This window comes from Corvus cornix, chromosome 4, assembly GCF_000738735.6.
Source record: "Corvus cornix cornix isolate S_Up_H32 chromosome 4, ASM73873v5, whole genome shotgun sequence".
NCBI classification, from domain to species: domain Eukaryota; kingdom Metazoa; phylum Chordata; class Aves; order Passeriformes; family Corvidae; genus Corvus; species Corvus cornix.
Window position 1 is genome coordinate 52,978,978 of NC_046334.1, and position 15,539 is coordinate 52,994,516.

The 15,539-nt window shown below is 33.8% G+C and overlaps 1 protein-coding gene across 7 annotated transcripts in view; it reads right to left on the reverse strand.

Moving 5' to 3' along the window:
* The window catches only part of PCDH7 (protocadherin 7), a 272,710-nt gene that overhangs the window by 216,370 nt on the left and 40,801 nt on the right, over positions 1 to 15,539 (reverse strand). For 3 of the 7 annotated variants that reach the window (XM_039551546.1, XM_039551543.1, XM_039551542.1), the window contains exon 2: positions 4,599 to 4,658. The exons of the other annotated variants lie outside the window; for them this stretch is intronic. In XM_039551546.1, coding sequence (XP_039407480.1) covers positions 4,599 to 4,658 — 60 coding nt within the window. The remainder of the gene's footprint in view (positions 1 to 4,598; positions 4,659 to 15,539) is intronic. 7 annotated transcript variants of the gene reach the window in all.

Below are 15,539 nucleotides of genomic sequence, written 5' to 3' on the forward strand. Positions count from 1 at the left end.
TACTCTTTTGCTCATATTTGCTTAAAAAAATTGCTCTAAAGAATATTGGAGAAATGATACCTTTTATGCAGAAACAACAATTGTCAGCACACAGTTTCACAGTTTAAAGAAGGGCTATTTTGTGTCAAAAGCCAATTGAAAATCCTGCTTTCCTGAATAAAAACTCTGCAAAATATAACATAAATAGATAATTAAGCCTGATAAGATAGGCTATAGAGCATAATTAGTTTACTAAAGTCCTGTAGAACATTTTCCTCTGTCATATTTCTCATAGATAATATATAAAAAAGTAGCGTATTTATATGTATAAATAATAAATAATTGAATTTTTTTTGAAAATTGGCTTGGTTGACACTTGCTACTCAAAATAGTATTACTGGCATAAACTAAGACTGTTTAAATGTGAAAACTAATCTGATTTGAATAAAAATTAATTTTAAACTAAATGTAGAAACATTAATGCCTTTCTTGAATTCCACCACTGAGCAATATTGAGGGCTCTGTGGTGACTGCCAGGGCTCATAACAAACCTTTTCTTTTTTTCCTGATAAGTGCCATAAATTCCTTAGAAAGGGCAACAAACTGGTTTCCTGTGATAGATGCCATTTCTAGGAACTAAAGATCAAAAGAAAACTCACTGCCCAAGTAGTAATCTGTTGGGGTATGATGGAGAATAGTAATTCAATTGTGGCTTCTTGGTATTTCAGGAGCACATTCTAACAAAAAAAAAAAAGAGCTTAATGCTAAACAATGAAATTGTAGGCATGTTCATGGTGATAGAAAGGATTTAAAACATTTGTCACATTCTTCATATTTGCTCTTAATGCAGACTCTTGTAAAATATTGAGAACGACATAGAAGATGGAACAGCACTTGACATATTTGTAGTTTTCCCTAAAAGAAATGTCGAAAGTCAAATATTATGCCTACAAGCAAAATAGCTTAATTTTTCCCCAATGAAGAGGGAGATAATATTGAGTTTGTAAGAATGCATAATTAAGTATACATTGGAAATTTAAATATAGCCAGTGCATTTGAGAGTAAAAAGATATCTTTTATTAGCTCAGCAAAATTCAATCTATTGAATGACTCTCAAGGAGTAAAATGAGTAATAGGTTAAAGCATGGATTATCCTGACTTTTTAAATGACGAGTGGGTAAATCCAAGACTCTGTGTTTATGGCCCTAAATGAAGCTTGCAGGAAGAATAGAGACAGAGTTTTTTTATCAGCTTGAGAAATCTCAGGTGAAGGTGTTAAAATGTTTATGAGCCTTTGCAAAAACAGTTTACTTGAATTGAATTGTATTGTTCACCCTGAGACTAAAGTGTGGTCTGGGTGGTGAAAGTTTACTTAATTTAATCCTTTAGTCTAGGTTTGACAGACAGTTTAGCAAGCTGAGTACTACTGCGAAGACCATATCTACTTCTCCATTTATATGTAAAATTGCAGTTGGCATTGTTGAGAGTGCCTCTACAAATTGTGACAGTACACATTCACCAGGAGAACCATTAAGATGAGAAAAAAAGATCTTGGGCTATACAGCTCCCTTTTCCACTGGTTTCCACTTCATATAATATTCCTACTAATAATTTATATAACTTGTTTTGTAACTAGCTAGAAAAATTTTATATTACAACTTCCCTCATAGTTTTCTACTGATATATCTTGCTCTTTTGTGTTCTTGTATAAAACAAATGAAAATAAAGAGATACTGAAAAAAGAGTGGTCTTTACTTATACAAACAATCTCTGGGTATATTTGGCCTGGTCATATGAGTAAGGCAATTCAGATTTGGCTTTAAAAGCTCTGACTTAACCTCTTCCTAGAAGATACGAAAATGAGAGTCGTATGGATGTATTTTTTTTTCTCTAATCCAAGAAGGACAATGGCAAACAGAAAGTAGAATGTCACTTCTAACAAATATCTTTCAGTCCCCCATTCTGACATAAAAAAAGACACTGCCCAACAATGAAGCAGCCGTAGGAGGCAAAGAGGAAAGAAATAAATCATAAAAGCTATATTACCACTTGCAATTCTGAAGCTCCCAGTGTCTTGCAAGTTGATGTCACAGAAGAAAAAACTCCTCATTTGATCTCCCACTGTTTTGCTGCCCTTTCCCCACTGGTACTGTAGCAGGAGGCAATATAAAAGTGCTTTTATTCCATACAAATTGCTTGACTGCTAAACTCTCTGAAATGTGAAAATTACAGTAGTTGCACAAATTTTTTTTTAAGGAGTCTTTCTTCACAACTGCTTCTGACCAAAAAATTAAATACAGAAGAATGAAATGGCAAGAACACAGAAGACACAATTTTAATTTAATTTCCTGTTGAATAATAATTTTATTGAAATAAAACTGCTATATTTGAGATAAGAATCTGACCAGAGGTCCTTAACATTGCCTTTACACATTCCAGGTTAAATTTATTTTCTAAAATAATGTCTATATTCAGAAAAAGGCTGAAAATTTCACAAAACATATTTGCATACTTAATGCATTTATTTCTGCAAAATGTTATATGTTAAATATTTTGGTGTTTTTTTCTTTTTTCTTCCTCATCTTTAAGTAAGATTTGCAAATGCTCTGAACGCACAAAATATGGTCCATAGACTGCAGGTGTTTCATATACCATTTCCAAGCATGAGTTGAACTAAAGAAAAGGGATAGAAAATCCAAAAGAAACAACCTCTTTGCTGATTTTTTTTGACAATGTTATTTGTACCAATCTTTATAGTTCACTGATATTCCTAAAAAATACATTACAATAGAAAACTGTGCTTTTTAAATCTCTTTTGCATCTTTTTCCTTCTCATTCCTGTATGTCTTAACTGTAATTTTCTTTCTTTGTGTATTTTATTAATTTCTATAAGTTCTTTTATGCAGAATTACTAAAGTTCCAGACTAACAATCAAGGTTAAATAAACAATGTACATGTAGAAAACCTGAATCAATTCAAAAATGAAAGAATTGATTTTTTTTATTTTAATTTTGCTCATTGATTTTGTTCACAGAAAACAAAATCGATATGGTAGCAGCCTATTGACTTTGAAGTTTGATAATATATCTCAGTGCAATAAAGAGGTCAAAGCCCCTACTGTATCATAAATTCCTCCACTCAGAACTAATTACTCCAAGTGGAAAAAAGTGGCAGACTATCTGTTTTGAATAAACAGATGAACGCAAAGGGTGAGTTAACTCAGGCATAAACACATCACAAGCAGGAGAGAAAAAGTATTTTTCAGCATTGTTGTTCATACAGTTGAGAAGCCGTACTATGAAGGCAAGCCACAGTATACAGTCGTGTTACAAATATAATGTAGTTTTCTCATGCAGTTATACCAGATTTACATCACAAACTTTAATGGGCTGAAGTTATGCTTCATTCCTAAGAAAAAGAGCTTTATGAAAAATTATTAATACTTCAAATATCCTCTTTTGTTGTTTCTTATGATGAACAATATGACTAAATAAATTATTTAGGGGAAAACATTCAGCCTTTCTCTAAATCATAAACTGATATATGGTGTCATATTCAAATACATATATAAAATGAATATAAAAATTGGTGTGTGTACATATATATATATATATATAAAATTGGAGTTGGCACTCTAGTCTTTGTTTTTTTGTGATGCATGTAACTCAGTAGTGACTGCAGAGTCAGAGAATTTCTATATATATGGTTTTGATACTGGCAGCTCTACAAGCCTTGATAAAATTATTCTAGTCTGGAGTGCTCTAGCCAAGTGAATTCAGTTGTCTTGAGAAACCAAACTGTACGTGTATCATGTGAGTGACTGTTGATTTCCCTATATGCTGACAGTCATTTATCCTGATTTTGTTTCTTTGTATCTACCTCAATTTCCTTGTAGAGCCATTTTTCTCAGCGAAATCTGAAGGATCGAATTCTGCTTGCCTTGAATCCTCTTCCACACTCTCTCTCATGTCCCCAAGCAGGACAAAGATTTTCAAATACTAAGACTCTTTCTGAATTTCCAGAATTTCAGTTCTGAGGTATAATTTTTTTTCTTTGTTTATCTAGCATGTCATCAGGATTGGTTTATTGTTTTTTTTTTCAGCAAACCACAAATACTTCATTGATTCAAACACTGAAAATTCAATCTTGTTCACACTCATCTCCCAGTTACTAATTCAACAAATAATCTAATCAAATTTCAGTCTTTTCAAAGATGGAACAAAGAAGAAAATGGTGAGTTTTTTCATCCTATTCATATGCCTGAATTAGATGGTATTTGATCCTCTTCCTCTACTTACGATCAGTTCTGCTTACCAAACCTTTCTCATGTACCATTTTTTTCCCTGTTTTGAATTCTTTACTCCATTTAATATCACTCCAAGCGTATCCAAAAAGTAATCTGAGTCTCTTGTTTTCAGAGGTTTTTTTCATGATTTATCATGTTTGGGTTTTTTTTTTCTAATAGCTTTGCTTTAAAGGTCCACTTAGTTCAGCAGTAACCCTGCCCCCTGGGAATCAATTTCTTAACATAAGAGTAAAGAGAGTTCATGGATTTTGTGATCCAACATCCCTTAGAGTTGGAGTGTCATTTCATAAATAATTCACTTACGATCACATACATTCATTTTACATGATTCCTCAATGTGGCCAGGGTGCTGCGTAGTCTGCACTGTATCCACCTACAAAAAATACAGAAATATATATATGTCTGCTTACCGGGATGTGAGCAGGTTTGGCTAACTTAATCCTCTACCATGGATCTTACTAGTGAGCAAAAAATTTCTCTTCTCTGCCTTAGGTCCAAACATATTCCATAAAATAACTATTTTGGCAGTGAAGACAGAACTGTCTGTTTCACACAATATGAAATCTGTTTCATATTTCTTAAGAAAAAGAAGGAATTAAGTGAGATATGCCCAGAAACAAGCTGGTTTTAGGTTATAGACAAATTGGAGTGATTTATACATTCTTCCTTTTCTTAAACAGAGTTATTGAAGACAGAGGAAAAAATAATACAGATGTCTCAGGTATCAGTGATGAGCATAACTCTTCTCCATCAAATGATGGGATAAATAGTGCAGTACAGAGAGTGGAAAGAAGCAAAGAATAGGAATTTTACAAGAAAACAAACAGGCAACTCCTCTTTCCCTTCATCTTTCTCACCCAACCACCAGATAAAACGGAGTGAGCAAGCCAGAGTTGGAGGGCAACATAGAGTATACAATGACAATTCTGTGGACGTCTACATTCTTCAAAATGCCAGGTATCAACTATCTTGCTCTAAGGTAGACATAAAGAAAATGCAGAACTAGGGGAGAACCTTCTTCCTTTGAATCACTTTGATTAATATGTTTGTGAAGGAAATGAGACACTAAAGACATGCACACCTAGTGATAAACAGTGAAGGGTTCTATCCAAAATATTCTTCAAAAACAGCACTTAAAATATCACTCAGAATTGAGTCATCCACACAGAAAAATATTAACCCATTGTTGCTGGTTACATAACACATTTTGTTGGCATTCATCAGTCTTTTCAGCTTTTCCAGTACCATTGAATTATTAATAATTTATATTTATTTTACATCACTGACTACTACATCCTTATTTTAATGAATCATTTCTTCTAATCTGTTACACATATGCAAATTTAAAACCAAATTACACAAACATAGGATAGCAATGTCAAGCATGTCTATAAAGCATCTTTTACTCTATGAACATAATCCATAAAAGACTCCCAAATGTCCTCAAATAATAACGTCTGCTCCTCAATCTAAATATGTTCTTCTTATAGGAAGCCATCTGGGACAACCAAGCAAAACATTCTGCTTTGGTTGCAGAAGAAATATATTTACACCTCAGTAAAATTCTTCATCATCACCAATCAAATTATATACAAACCTCTTTGTTCAATTTACACTGGCTTAACTTGACAAAACAGCAAAAACACTAAATAGGCCAAAACATTCAATAAAAATACAGGTAATGTATCTATCTTTCTATCTACCGATCTATTTTTATCAATCTCTACCTTTCATTTAAGTTCATTTAGTACCTCAAAATTCCTAACTTAACAGTTATTTAAATTAATATAAAAATTAAGTTTTGCTAACTTTAAGGAGAGTACATTCACTGGAATAGTAGACTTGTCCAGTATGCAATTAACAGAGATATGTTAACATTTATTTTAAATATCTTTCTCCAAGATACGTGTTCTGAGGTCAAAAAAGTTCATAGATGTGACGTATCCCTTCTACAATAAGAGCTTTCTTGTATGACAGATACCCATACTATTTTTTTCAGCTGACAAATCAAATCATAAATAGCGAGAGAAAAGCTAAAACAAGCAAAACAAATTACCTGGCACATACTAGACAAAATGTTGAATCTTTTTTATCACAAATGCAATATATTACATTATTAAATCTCAAGCAATCATGGAAGTATCAGTGTGTGTGTCTCTCTTACCTGCAGTACACCTGATGCAGCATATGAAGGGAAGGACGACAGTGCAATTTGTTGTGCCTCTCTACATTACATCTTAACAAGCAACAAAGTCTGCATCACCTGCCAATCTTTGGCACACTCTATGCAGGCATAGAGAGCAAACTGATGGAAGGCCTTGCACCTGCACCGCAAGTGCTACACACTACGTGACAATCTAAGGACAACACTGGAACAAATCAATGCTTCAAAATGCTCACTGGTGCTCAGAAATATGTACAGGACTCCAAACATAGACTGAAGAGAAGTTCACACCCAAAACACATTCTCATGCTCTGTGTCATTAGTGTAGATGTGTCCATATATAATGATTGACAGAAAATAATTAGAAAATTATCTTTTCTCCTGAAGTTCCTGTTAATTTAGGTGCTGTTGTCCCCACTTCTTTACGGCAGTTGAGGAATCTTGCTAATTTCCAGGAAATTGATATTATTTTCTTGTTCCTTCTCCCATTTTCTTGCACAAAAATGGACATATGCCAGAGTTAAATGAAGAATTGGAAGTCACTACCTCAGTTTTCATGAGCAAGATGCTTGCAGCTCTCCACTAACCCAGTCCATAATACTAAAATACAGGCCTGGAAGTTTCTTAATACTTACTGAGTCCACTTTCTGCTTATCATGGGTATAGTTTCACATAATTTCTTGATAGGTAACAATTCTATTGCATGAATATTTCAATGGGAAATTGCTTCCGGAATTTCAATGCTGTAGTACATAAATATTATTGCAAAACAACCCCATATTTATTCAAGGATCTTTATTTCTGTTTCTCCTTTTTCCTTAACTTACATATTTATTGCCATTGGAAACCAACCTTTTAGTATTAGTGACATATATTTGCTATTACTGCAATTGTTTTTCATTCAATAAGTGAGAAGTCACACTTTAACAGAGTGTAGATGATCACAGACAACATATTGCTACAAACTTAGAATTATTAACTTCTGCAAGTACCATTTTATTGTGGGGTTTTATGGCCACTCATTTCACTTTATTCTTAGAACTATATCTCTGTCTGTAAATATGTTATGATTGCAATATATATTATATATTCATCTGATTGATGTGTGCACATGACTAAAAATGTGACACAAGTTTCTGCAACATCCTTAAACGGAACTGAAAGGCACAACACACTCATCTTTGCCCACCACAGCAAATGCCAGATAAAAATATATCTCCATAGATTTCCTGTTACATTTCACAAGATACTCCTAACTTATTTTTAAACTTCTTATACACATGTAACTTCGTTTTCAGTTTGTGGCAGAAATCAAAATAGGATATGCAGAACTATAGAAAGTGTGTTGAATATATTTCCTTAGAATGTACATCTAGCATAAGGAAAGGTAATTCTCATATTCTTAAATAAACAAAAGAAAATTAATCAGTAAATGAAACATTCACTATCTTTATGTTGTGCCATTTGTATACACAAGTAAAGGCCACATACTGGGCAAAAAATAGGCAAAATGGTACTCAAGAACAGTTATTTCTGAATAAGAAATTAATGAGGATTTCTACATGTGAAAAGAAAAGGATGCATAGATTTTGATAGTTAAAATTTTTGTTATAGATATGGTCTAAGTTAATATAAAAATTTAATAATCCTGCAAATGAAAGTTTTTTAAAAAAAAAGTTAAAGAAAGCTTTAAAGAGTAACACACCTAGAGTTAGCACACAGTTTAACATGACTGTATTCTCATCTAACCTCATTTAAATTAAATTTATCATATTTTTATTCTCTGACTACTTCTGACTCCTGCATGTTAGGTAAATCAAGTCTATCCAAACTAATACTTTTAGTTCTTACCAAAACAACACAAAACAAATTATCCTTTTAACCCATCATTGCAAGCATAAAATTGATAAAATAAACATCTATCATTCATTATCTTTACAAACTCTCTGGGTTATTGATTTCCTTCTCACACTATGCTTATAAATGAATTTTGAACATTTAGGAATCTGTCAAATCCCACCACTTATGTTATTTTCATAGTCACACTTTGCAATAATATGGTAACGTATCGACCACTCTTGATGTTAAACACTAGAGGACTGCTGGCTCACAAAGCCAGTGGTTACAGATGGAAGAACTGTGTACATGCCATTGACCTGAAAGTAATTAATTCATCCCCACAAACTAAAGAATTTATAACATAGAATTTTTTAAAAAAATCACATCCACTTAAGTGTTTAGGAAGCAGTTCTTTCTAAAAAAACCCAAAAGCTTGTAAACTAATAATAAACATATACCTTCTATTAGTAGTAGGTAGGAATGAAAATCAAAATATAAAATATCCCATTTAACTCTCTAATCCACTCTCACAGAAGCAGTGCAATATTAAAAAAATTGCATATTGAATGCTATTTACTAGAATGACTTGCCATTGATGAAGCACAGAACTGTCTTCATTACAATCCACTATAAAGATTTTATTGTTTTATCTTCAGTATGTATGCACTGACTTATGCCAGGTAGACCATATTCAGAAATATAACTTGCTAACAGTATTTTGAAAGCACAGAGTGGAATAACATAGTATTAATCTACCTAAAAAGCCTCAGTAATGCAAACTTCCATATGGTTTGCCTTCAACTTATGTAATACATTTATCAAAATTCTGTCACCTTGCCCTATTGATGTACTGCATTAAAAAGCACTGTAATGATAAGAGTGATACCTATTTAAGTTATTTATTACAATCAAGCCAGAAAAACTCTGGACCTCCTTAAAAACTGAGCAATACTGCCATGTCAAGAAAAGGAAAGGTTCATGGAAAAACAGAAGCATAAGTACTGATATCCTTAGATGCCTCTGATGCTGCAAACCTCACATGGAGAAGTTTGTGCTGCTCCTTAAACAGCTTACAGAACAAAGCTTGATCTCAGTGTAGATAATGCTACTAACAGTTTAATCCATCATTAAGGAACTAAGGCATTAAAAGAATGGCCCATATTTTTTTGCTGTTGTTTCTTTGTCCCTTTTCTTAGAAATACACAAACCTACTGGAAGGAAAATATCTGTATGATTCTATTATTCTAAACTGATGAAGTTCCATTTCAAAACTATCAAGATATTTTTATGTCACCTCAATCTCAGAGAGTTGAAATATTTTATTTTTTCAGTTTCTAAATTAACATAGAGTGGTACATATTTCCTATTGTGACAATATTGTTCTTTAATACGTTTTGCTGATATTTATTCCCAGTATATTTATGAAGACCAATCACATCTCCTCTCCCCACTTACTCTCTTAAGGCTCTGAGGTAAACCTAGCAGTGGTTTAAAACCAGACAGCAGGAACAGTTACCACCCTCATCTGCTCCACCCTTCTGATGGGCACTAAAGCCCTCAGGGCAGGGTTTTATGGCATGCCTATGAACTCATCTACTATTGCAGTCTTCAGCTGGGTGTATTAAAGTAAAAGAATTCCAGTTTTGCTTTACCCTAATATACAAAGCAGTAGTTCACAAAGTGATTCAAAGGAGGTTCAAGTATTCATGCCTTGAGGACAGTAACAACTTCTGCCATCCAGTTTTAGCCTGCCACAACATGTCTCTCAGAGCCTTAAGTCTGAATAAGCAAAGTCCTTTTAGTCTTCTCTTGCTCAGCTAGGTCTATATTCCATGGTTATTAAACAGCTTTTTCTGAATGTCTAAAAGTAAGCTTAATTGTTCCTGAAAATGGTTGAGTAGAATAACAGAACAATTTCTCAGAGGAAGTTTCATGAATGACTTCTCAAATGACATGACTATGTCTGTTTCTCTCACAGCAGCAACCAAATTGATGCAGCCTTATGCTGCAGAAATAAATTTGCTTGTGTTACACTAGTGGTCCTAGTAACTCTGCCTAATATATTAAATTCTTCTCTTTTTCTACTGCCCCCATGTCATTATTTCCTACCTGAATTTACAACTTGGTCTTGTTTTAAGTTTTAACTCCTAAAATCTAGAATGTTTTCTAGTCCTTCAGCTAGACAGCCTAATTCTCACACAAATTCATTATGTTTATCATATTTGTTTCACAATCAAGTCTCCTTATTACATTTGCACTAATTTTGCTTTAAAATATAAAGCAAAAATGTTCTTGAGACTGATGCTTGACTCAAGTAACTTTTCATGATGCTTACCTTTGCAAGAACACCAATTGTCATCTCATTTAAGTGAATTTCTTACATATTTTTTTACTCCTTTAGCAGTACCTATCTTCCTCAGGTGCACAGATAATTTCCCAGGTGGCACAGTATCAACCGATGGCTGAAGTCCAAGGAGATGACTAAATTTTCTTTGTCTAGAAAATTGGTTATCTTTTCAAAGAAAGTTATCAGATTGGTTTGTATAAACTCCTTTCAGTAAAGGCATTTTCAATTTCCATCCTATCTTCCCTCATTCTTTATGTCAGTAACTTAATTTTTTTTCATATAATCTCTGCTCTACTGTTTGATAAAAGATGAGGTCACACTTTCAGACCTTTATCACTTCTTTTCCATCTTCCCCACTACTTAAATATAAATACTTTATTTGCTATTCTCCAACAAAACAGTACCTTTTTTTTTTCCCTAACAGATTTATTTAAAAGAAGACATTACATGCTTTGCTCTATATCACTCAGAATTCTGTGGTGACACCTATCTGGTCCTACTTGACTTAAATACATCAGACTCCTGGTTTTGCTTTTATCTCAGACACTTCCAGCTTTTGCCTCCCATGTATATCACTGTCACATCTACATTACCTTTCACTTCTAAGTGTAAAAATCGTCCTGATTCTCTCCCTTGCTCTTATAGCTTAATAAAGTTTTCTTTTAATCATCCCTTTAATGTCCACCTCAGTCTACATTTGTCAGCACTTAATCCTGATAATGACCACACCCCTATAATGTACATCTCTCTGATTATCTGACTTCCCGTCTCCCTCTTTTTCCAATTCATTGCAATTTCTTGATCTTTTAATTCCATCCAAAAAAAAAAAAAAAAATCTTCTCATGCATCTACATGGAATAAACAGCTGTGCATCTGAGGCTCTGAGAAGGAATTTGAGCTATTTTACTTCATAGATAAGTATGAAGAATATTTCTATATCAACTTCCCCGCTTTCCTCCTGTCAGTGTATGTGAAATCATTGCCTACCCCTACTACTGAAGGCCAATGCTGAAGGAATAAACTGTATGATTGAACAGGGAAAGTACTTTTCCAAGTCCCAGAATTAATCTGCCTAGAGGCAAAATGTCTGTGTTCTCTATTAATGATCCTTTGTCACTTCAAACATAGTATTGTATTTATTTATAATTTCTCTAGCCATCATACTGTACTCACCAAGACAGAAAAAAAATTAAGAATGGCAAGACTTCAGTGTCTAATGTATAAAAGGCCTGAGGTAAATGACAAATATGGGAGTTTTTATGTAATTTTAATTTTTAGAGGCATTAATATCTGGTTGTTTTAAAGGAGATTTTTTTAAATCATTGCCTAATGTATAATCTACATGGAATGGTATCTGTCGATTAAATTTGTTGCTTACTAAGGTTTCCATTTGCATGTACAAGGCCAGGAAGGACTTCTAGTGAAATGTTCATGAGAGGTAGAAGCATTACTCAAGGAATTAAATACTTTATAGATATATTTAAAACAGACCTCTGCGATGCGGTAGAAATAGCAAGTTATGCATTTATTGCTTACTTTGGTAAGGAAAGTATTACTTTTCATCTCATGGGCACAACAGACTCCACAGGAAAGCTGTACACTTCAGACCTTTGGAGACACTGGGCCAGTAATCCCTGTTCAACACAGACACTCCTACTCTACCTGGGGTACAACAGGCTTCAGGGGCTTCTTTTGCCCCACTACCACTCCTCAGCCCCCCTGCTTGCCCTTGGCTGAGAGGGGCATTTATTCTCCTCTCTAGTCAAAATGCACTAATGCATGCGTGAAGCAGAGACCTGGGTGAATAAAACTCCCCCCATCAGGCAGCAAAGACAATTATGCCAAAGGCACAGTAGGGCTCTAAAGGTAGAGGCTTACAGAGCACCCAAAATTGAAAGAAAAATTTATGGAAAGCAGGGATAGTGAAAGATGAAGGGAAGTTGGTTTAACTGTTTTATACAGGATCCTTAGGCAGGAAATAACAGACCTACCAGCCTTTATATCAAATTACAAAGTACAAGTAGATATCACTATCACCTAGAAAACTCACTGATCACAGTGAGTAGGTAGTGATCCTGGTAGGGATGTTGCAGTAAAAAAACCAAACAAACAAACAAAAAAAAAAAACAAGAAGAAAATGTCAGAAGATGAAAGAAAGCCCTTTTACCAGTGTGCCAGCCATTTGAAATGTCACAATAGGCATAGGTTGAACCCACTGTTTGAACAGATCACAGAAAACATGGTGTAAAACACAGATTCAAAAAGCAACATTAAAGGAGAGTGTTGTTCAGTAAGCAAAACATAAAATTAGGCTTCCAGAATCCCTCTTAAGTGTACCTCCCTGTTGCAATCAAAAAGATTATAAAAGGTACAAGTTCTCGGTTAGTCTGTACATTCATCTAAATAACCACTTATGTTATGGAAGCATCACAATGATTAACTAAGTTTATAAAGAATAGAGCTATTCTTAGACGCTGTGTTATATGTAGGCAAAACACTAAATTGTTGTAACAATACCATAAACCCATCTGTACTGTCAACTGTTCACTTTCTTAAAATTAAGTTCAAAGCAAGAAGGGGTTTTTTTGTATCTATGTCCTCCCTTTCAAAGGAAACATAAATTCCATGCTTCTAAATTACTTGCAACTTTTGAAGTCCTTTATCAAGGAGAAATATGGTGTTTCCTAACAAATAAGGGCTTGTATTACACTGTGGCTTATGAGTACAGTATGGTAGATTGGTTTAATTAAAATCTGTCAAATTATCTAAGTGGGATTTTTTTTACATTTTGCAAATAATTGCTTTATTTCTCTATTCACTTTTTGTTAACAGAAACAGAGAAAGTTACTTTTAGCTTTAATATATGATGTAGAATGAAGAAAAAATAAGAAAAAAAACCAGTTATTGATGTGACCTTTAATTTATTAGACACTCTTCTAAATTAAACCTAAAATGAACAAAATTAAACTATATTTGACAACGGTTATATATGTGAAATAATGTCACATACCAATATTAGACTGTCATGCTAATATTTCACATGCAAAAGTATCTGAACAGTGGAAAGCAACAAATGTTGCATTCAAATATTTATGACATCAGTTAAATTACCTCACGTTAGATTGCACTCTGGTGATTTGAACATAGCATAGTTAACACATTTACAGATATAAGGTGACTACTAATCCTTTTGTTCATAAATTCCTCATGGTCAATTTATTTACAGAATTTGCACACGGGAATACTAAATTAACGCTATAAACTGGTTTAGTTCAGTGTTTAGGGTTGAGTTTTTTCTCATATTTGATCAAAAACTAAAAAGCATGTTTTTCCAGTAAAGTAGCTCCACTTCTTTTGTGTTAAATTACATCTAATGTGCAGAGAGAAAAGACTTTTCTCTGTCCAGGTAAGTTACAGAAGAATAGTCCAGTTTATTCTTACATGGCTGCCCCAACTCAGTATATTACCAGTTGTAGTACTCAGGAGTAAGACACGTTAGAATGGCTGCCCCATATCTTAGAAGGGATGGACAACAAAAGACATTTTTCCAGTTAAGTTTCAGGAGACAGATGTACACCAATGAAACAGTGCCTAGGCTGGCTGGCAAGCAGAGTACACCAGCCAAGACTAATAGGTTACGATTTTAGATATTTATTTGTGGGGGTTTCTATTTCAAATAGAAGGATGCTTCAGAAAGTAAAAACAAGTGCATACTTCATGTATATTTTAATTGGTTTTCTGCATCACTATAGAACATTTTACAAATGAAAGGCCTCTCTCTCTTTCTTTGAATAGAAAAACTCCAGAGCTGATTTCATCTTAAAATTTGCATAACCTTTTTCCTGATGCCTTTTCAGTAGTTAGTTCTTGTAATTTGAGTCCTCCTTTGGATGCCCACAAACATAAATTTTTTGGAGAAATTTCTAAATAATGGCTTAGCTTCTTCAAGGAATTGAGAGACCTTTGAAGTCATTTTCTTAAAGACTTCCTGTAAGGTATCTGGGGGAAAATACATTAGTGCTTTACTCCAACTTCTGGCTTTCCTAGAAACAAACAAATACATGGTGTAGGTCCATAAAAACCTTCTGCTTTGTAGGATGAAAAATAACTTAAGTCCCTTCTGTGTATCAGGCAGGAACTTGAGAAATCCAAGGCTGTAGATCTTTTGTTTGGATCTGCAACATTTAAAATAATGCAAATTCATTTTGTGATATTGTAGAGGGGACTAAAAAGAAGGAAAACATCTTGATAGGCTTTAGTATAATACAATAACTAAGCTTTGTTGGAACAGATTGCCAAATAAGACCAATTCACTGTGGAACACGAAGAAAACAGCAGCAGCATGAACTCTGGTGTCTCCTTGTCAGTATCTGCACAGACTCTGGGTAGCACACTGGGCTAACTTTTACTTTATGGATAGTGTGGTCCACCCTCAACAGATCTTTAAACATCAGTAAAACCTTTCCTCAAATTATTTCTCTTTTGAGTTAAATGTGAAGGGAACGTACGCTTGCAGCAAGTCTTATGCCACATTTAAAAGGATCAGAAGTGAAACGTACACTGGACATTTACCCCACTGCTACTTGGATGAACGAGAATTTCATCATGAGCATTTATATCTGCTCAAGGGGAGAGCCATGCTCAATAAAATCTTCCCCCTCTCCTATTTTAAAGACTGTATTTATAAAACCTGTCTTTGTAGATGCTTGCTAATACTCAAAACAAGTGAAACAAGCAGGCCAGTTCACCTTTCTGATTCTTGCTCCACAGAAGTGCAGCAGGAACCCATGAAACTGAATGTTTAGAAAACCAGATCTGATGAAAATATTCTTCTCAAGTTATTTACAAAATGCAATTCTGAAGAATATAAGACTTCATTTCAGTTTCATTTTACCAAAATTTTA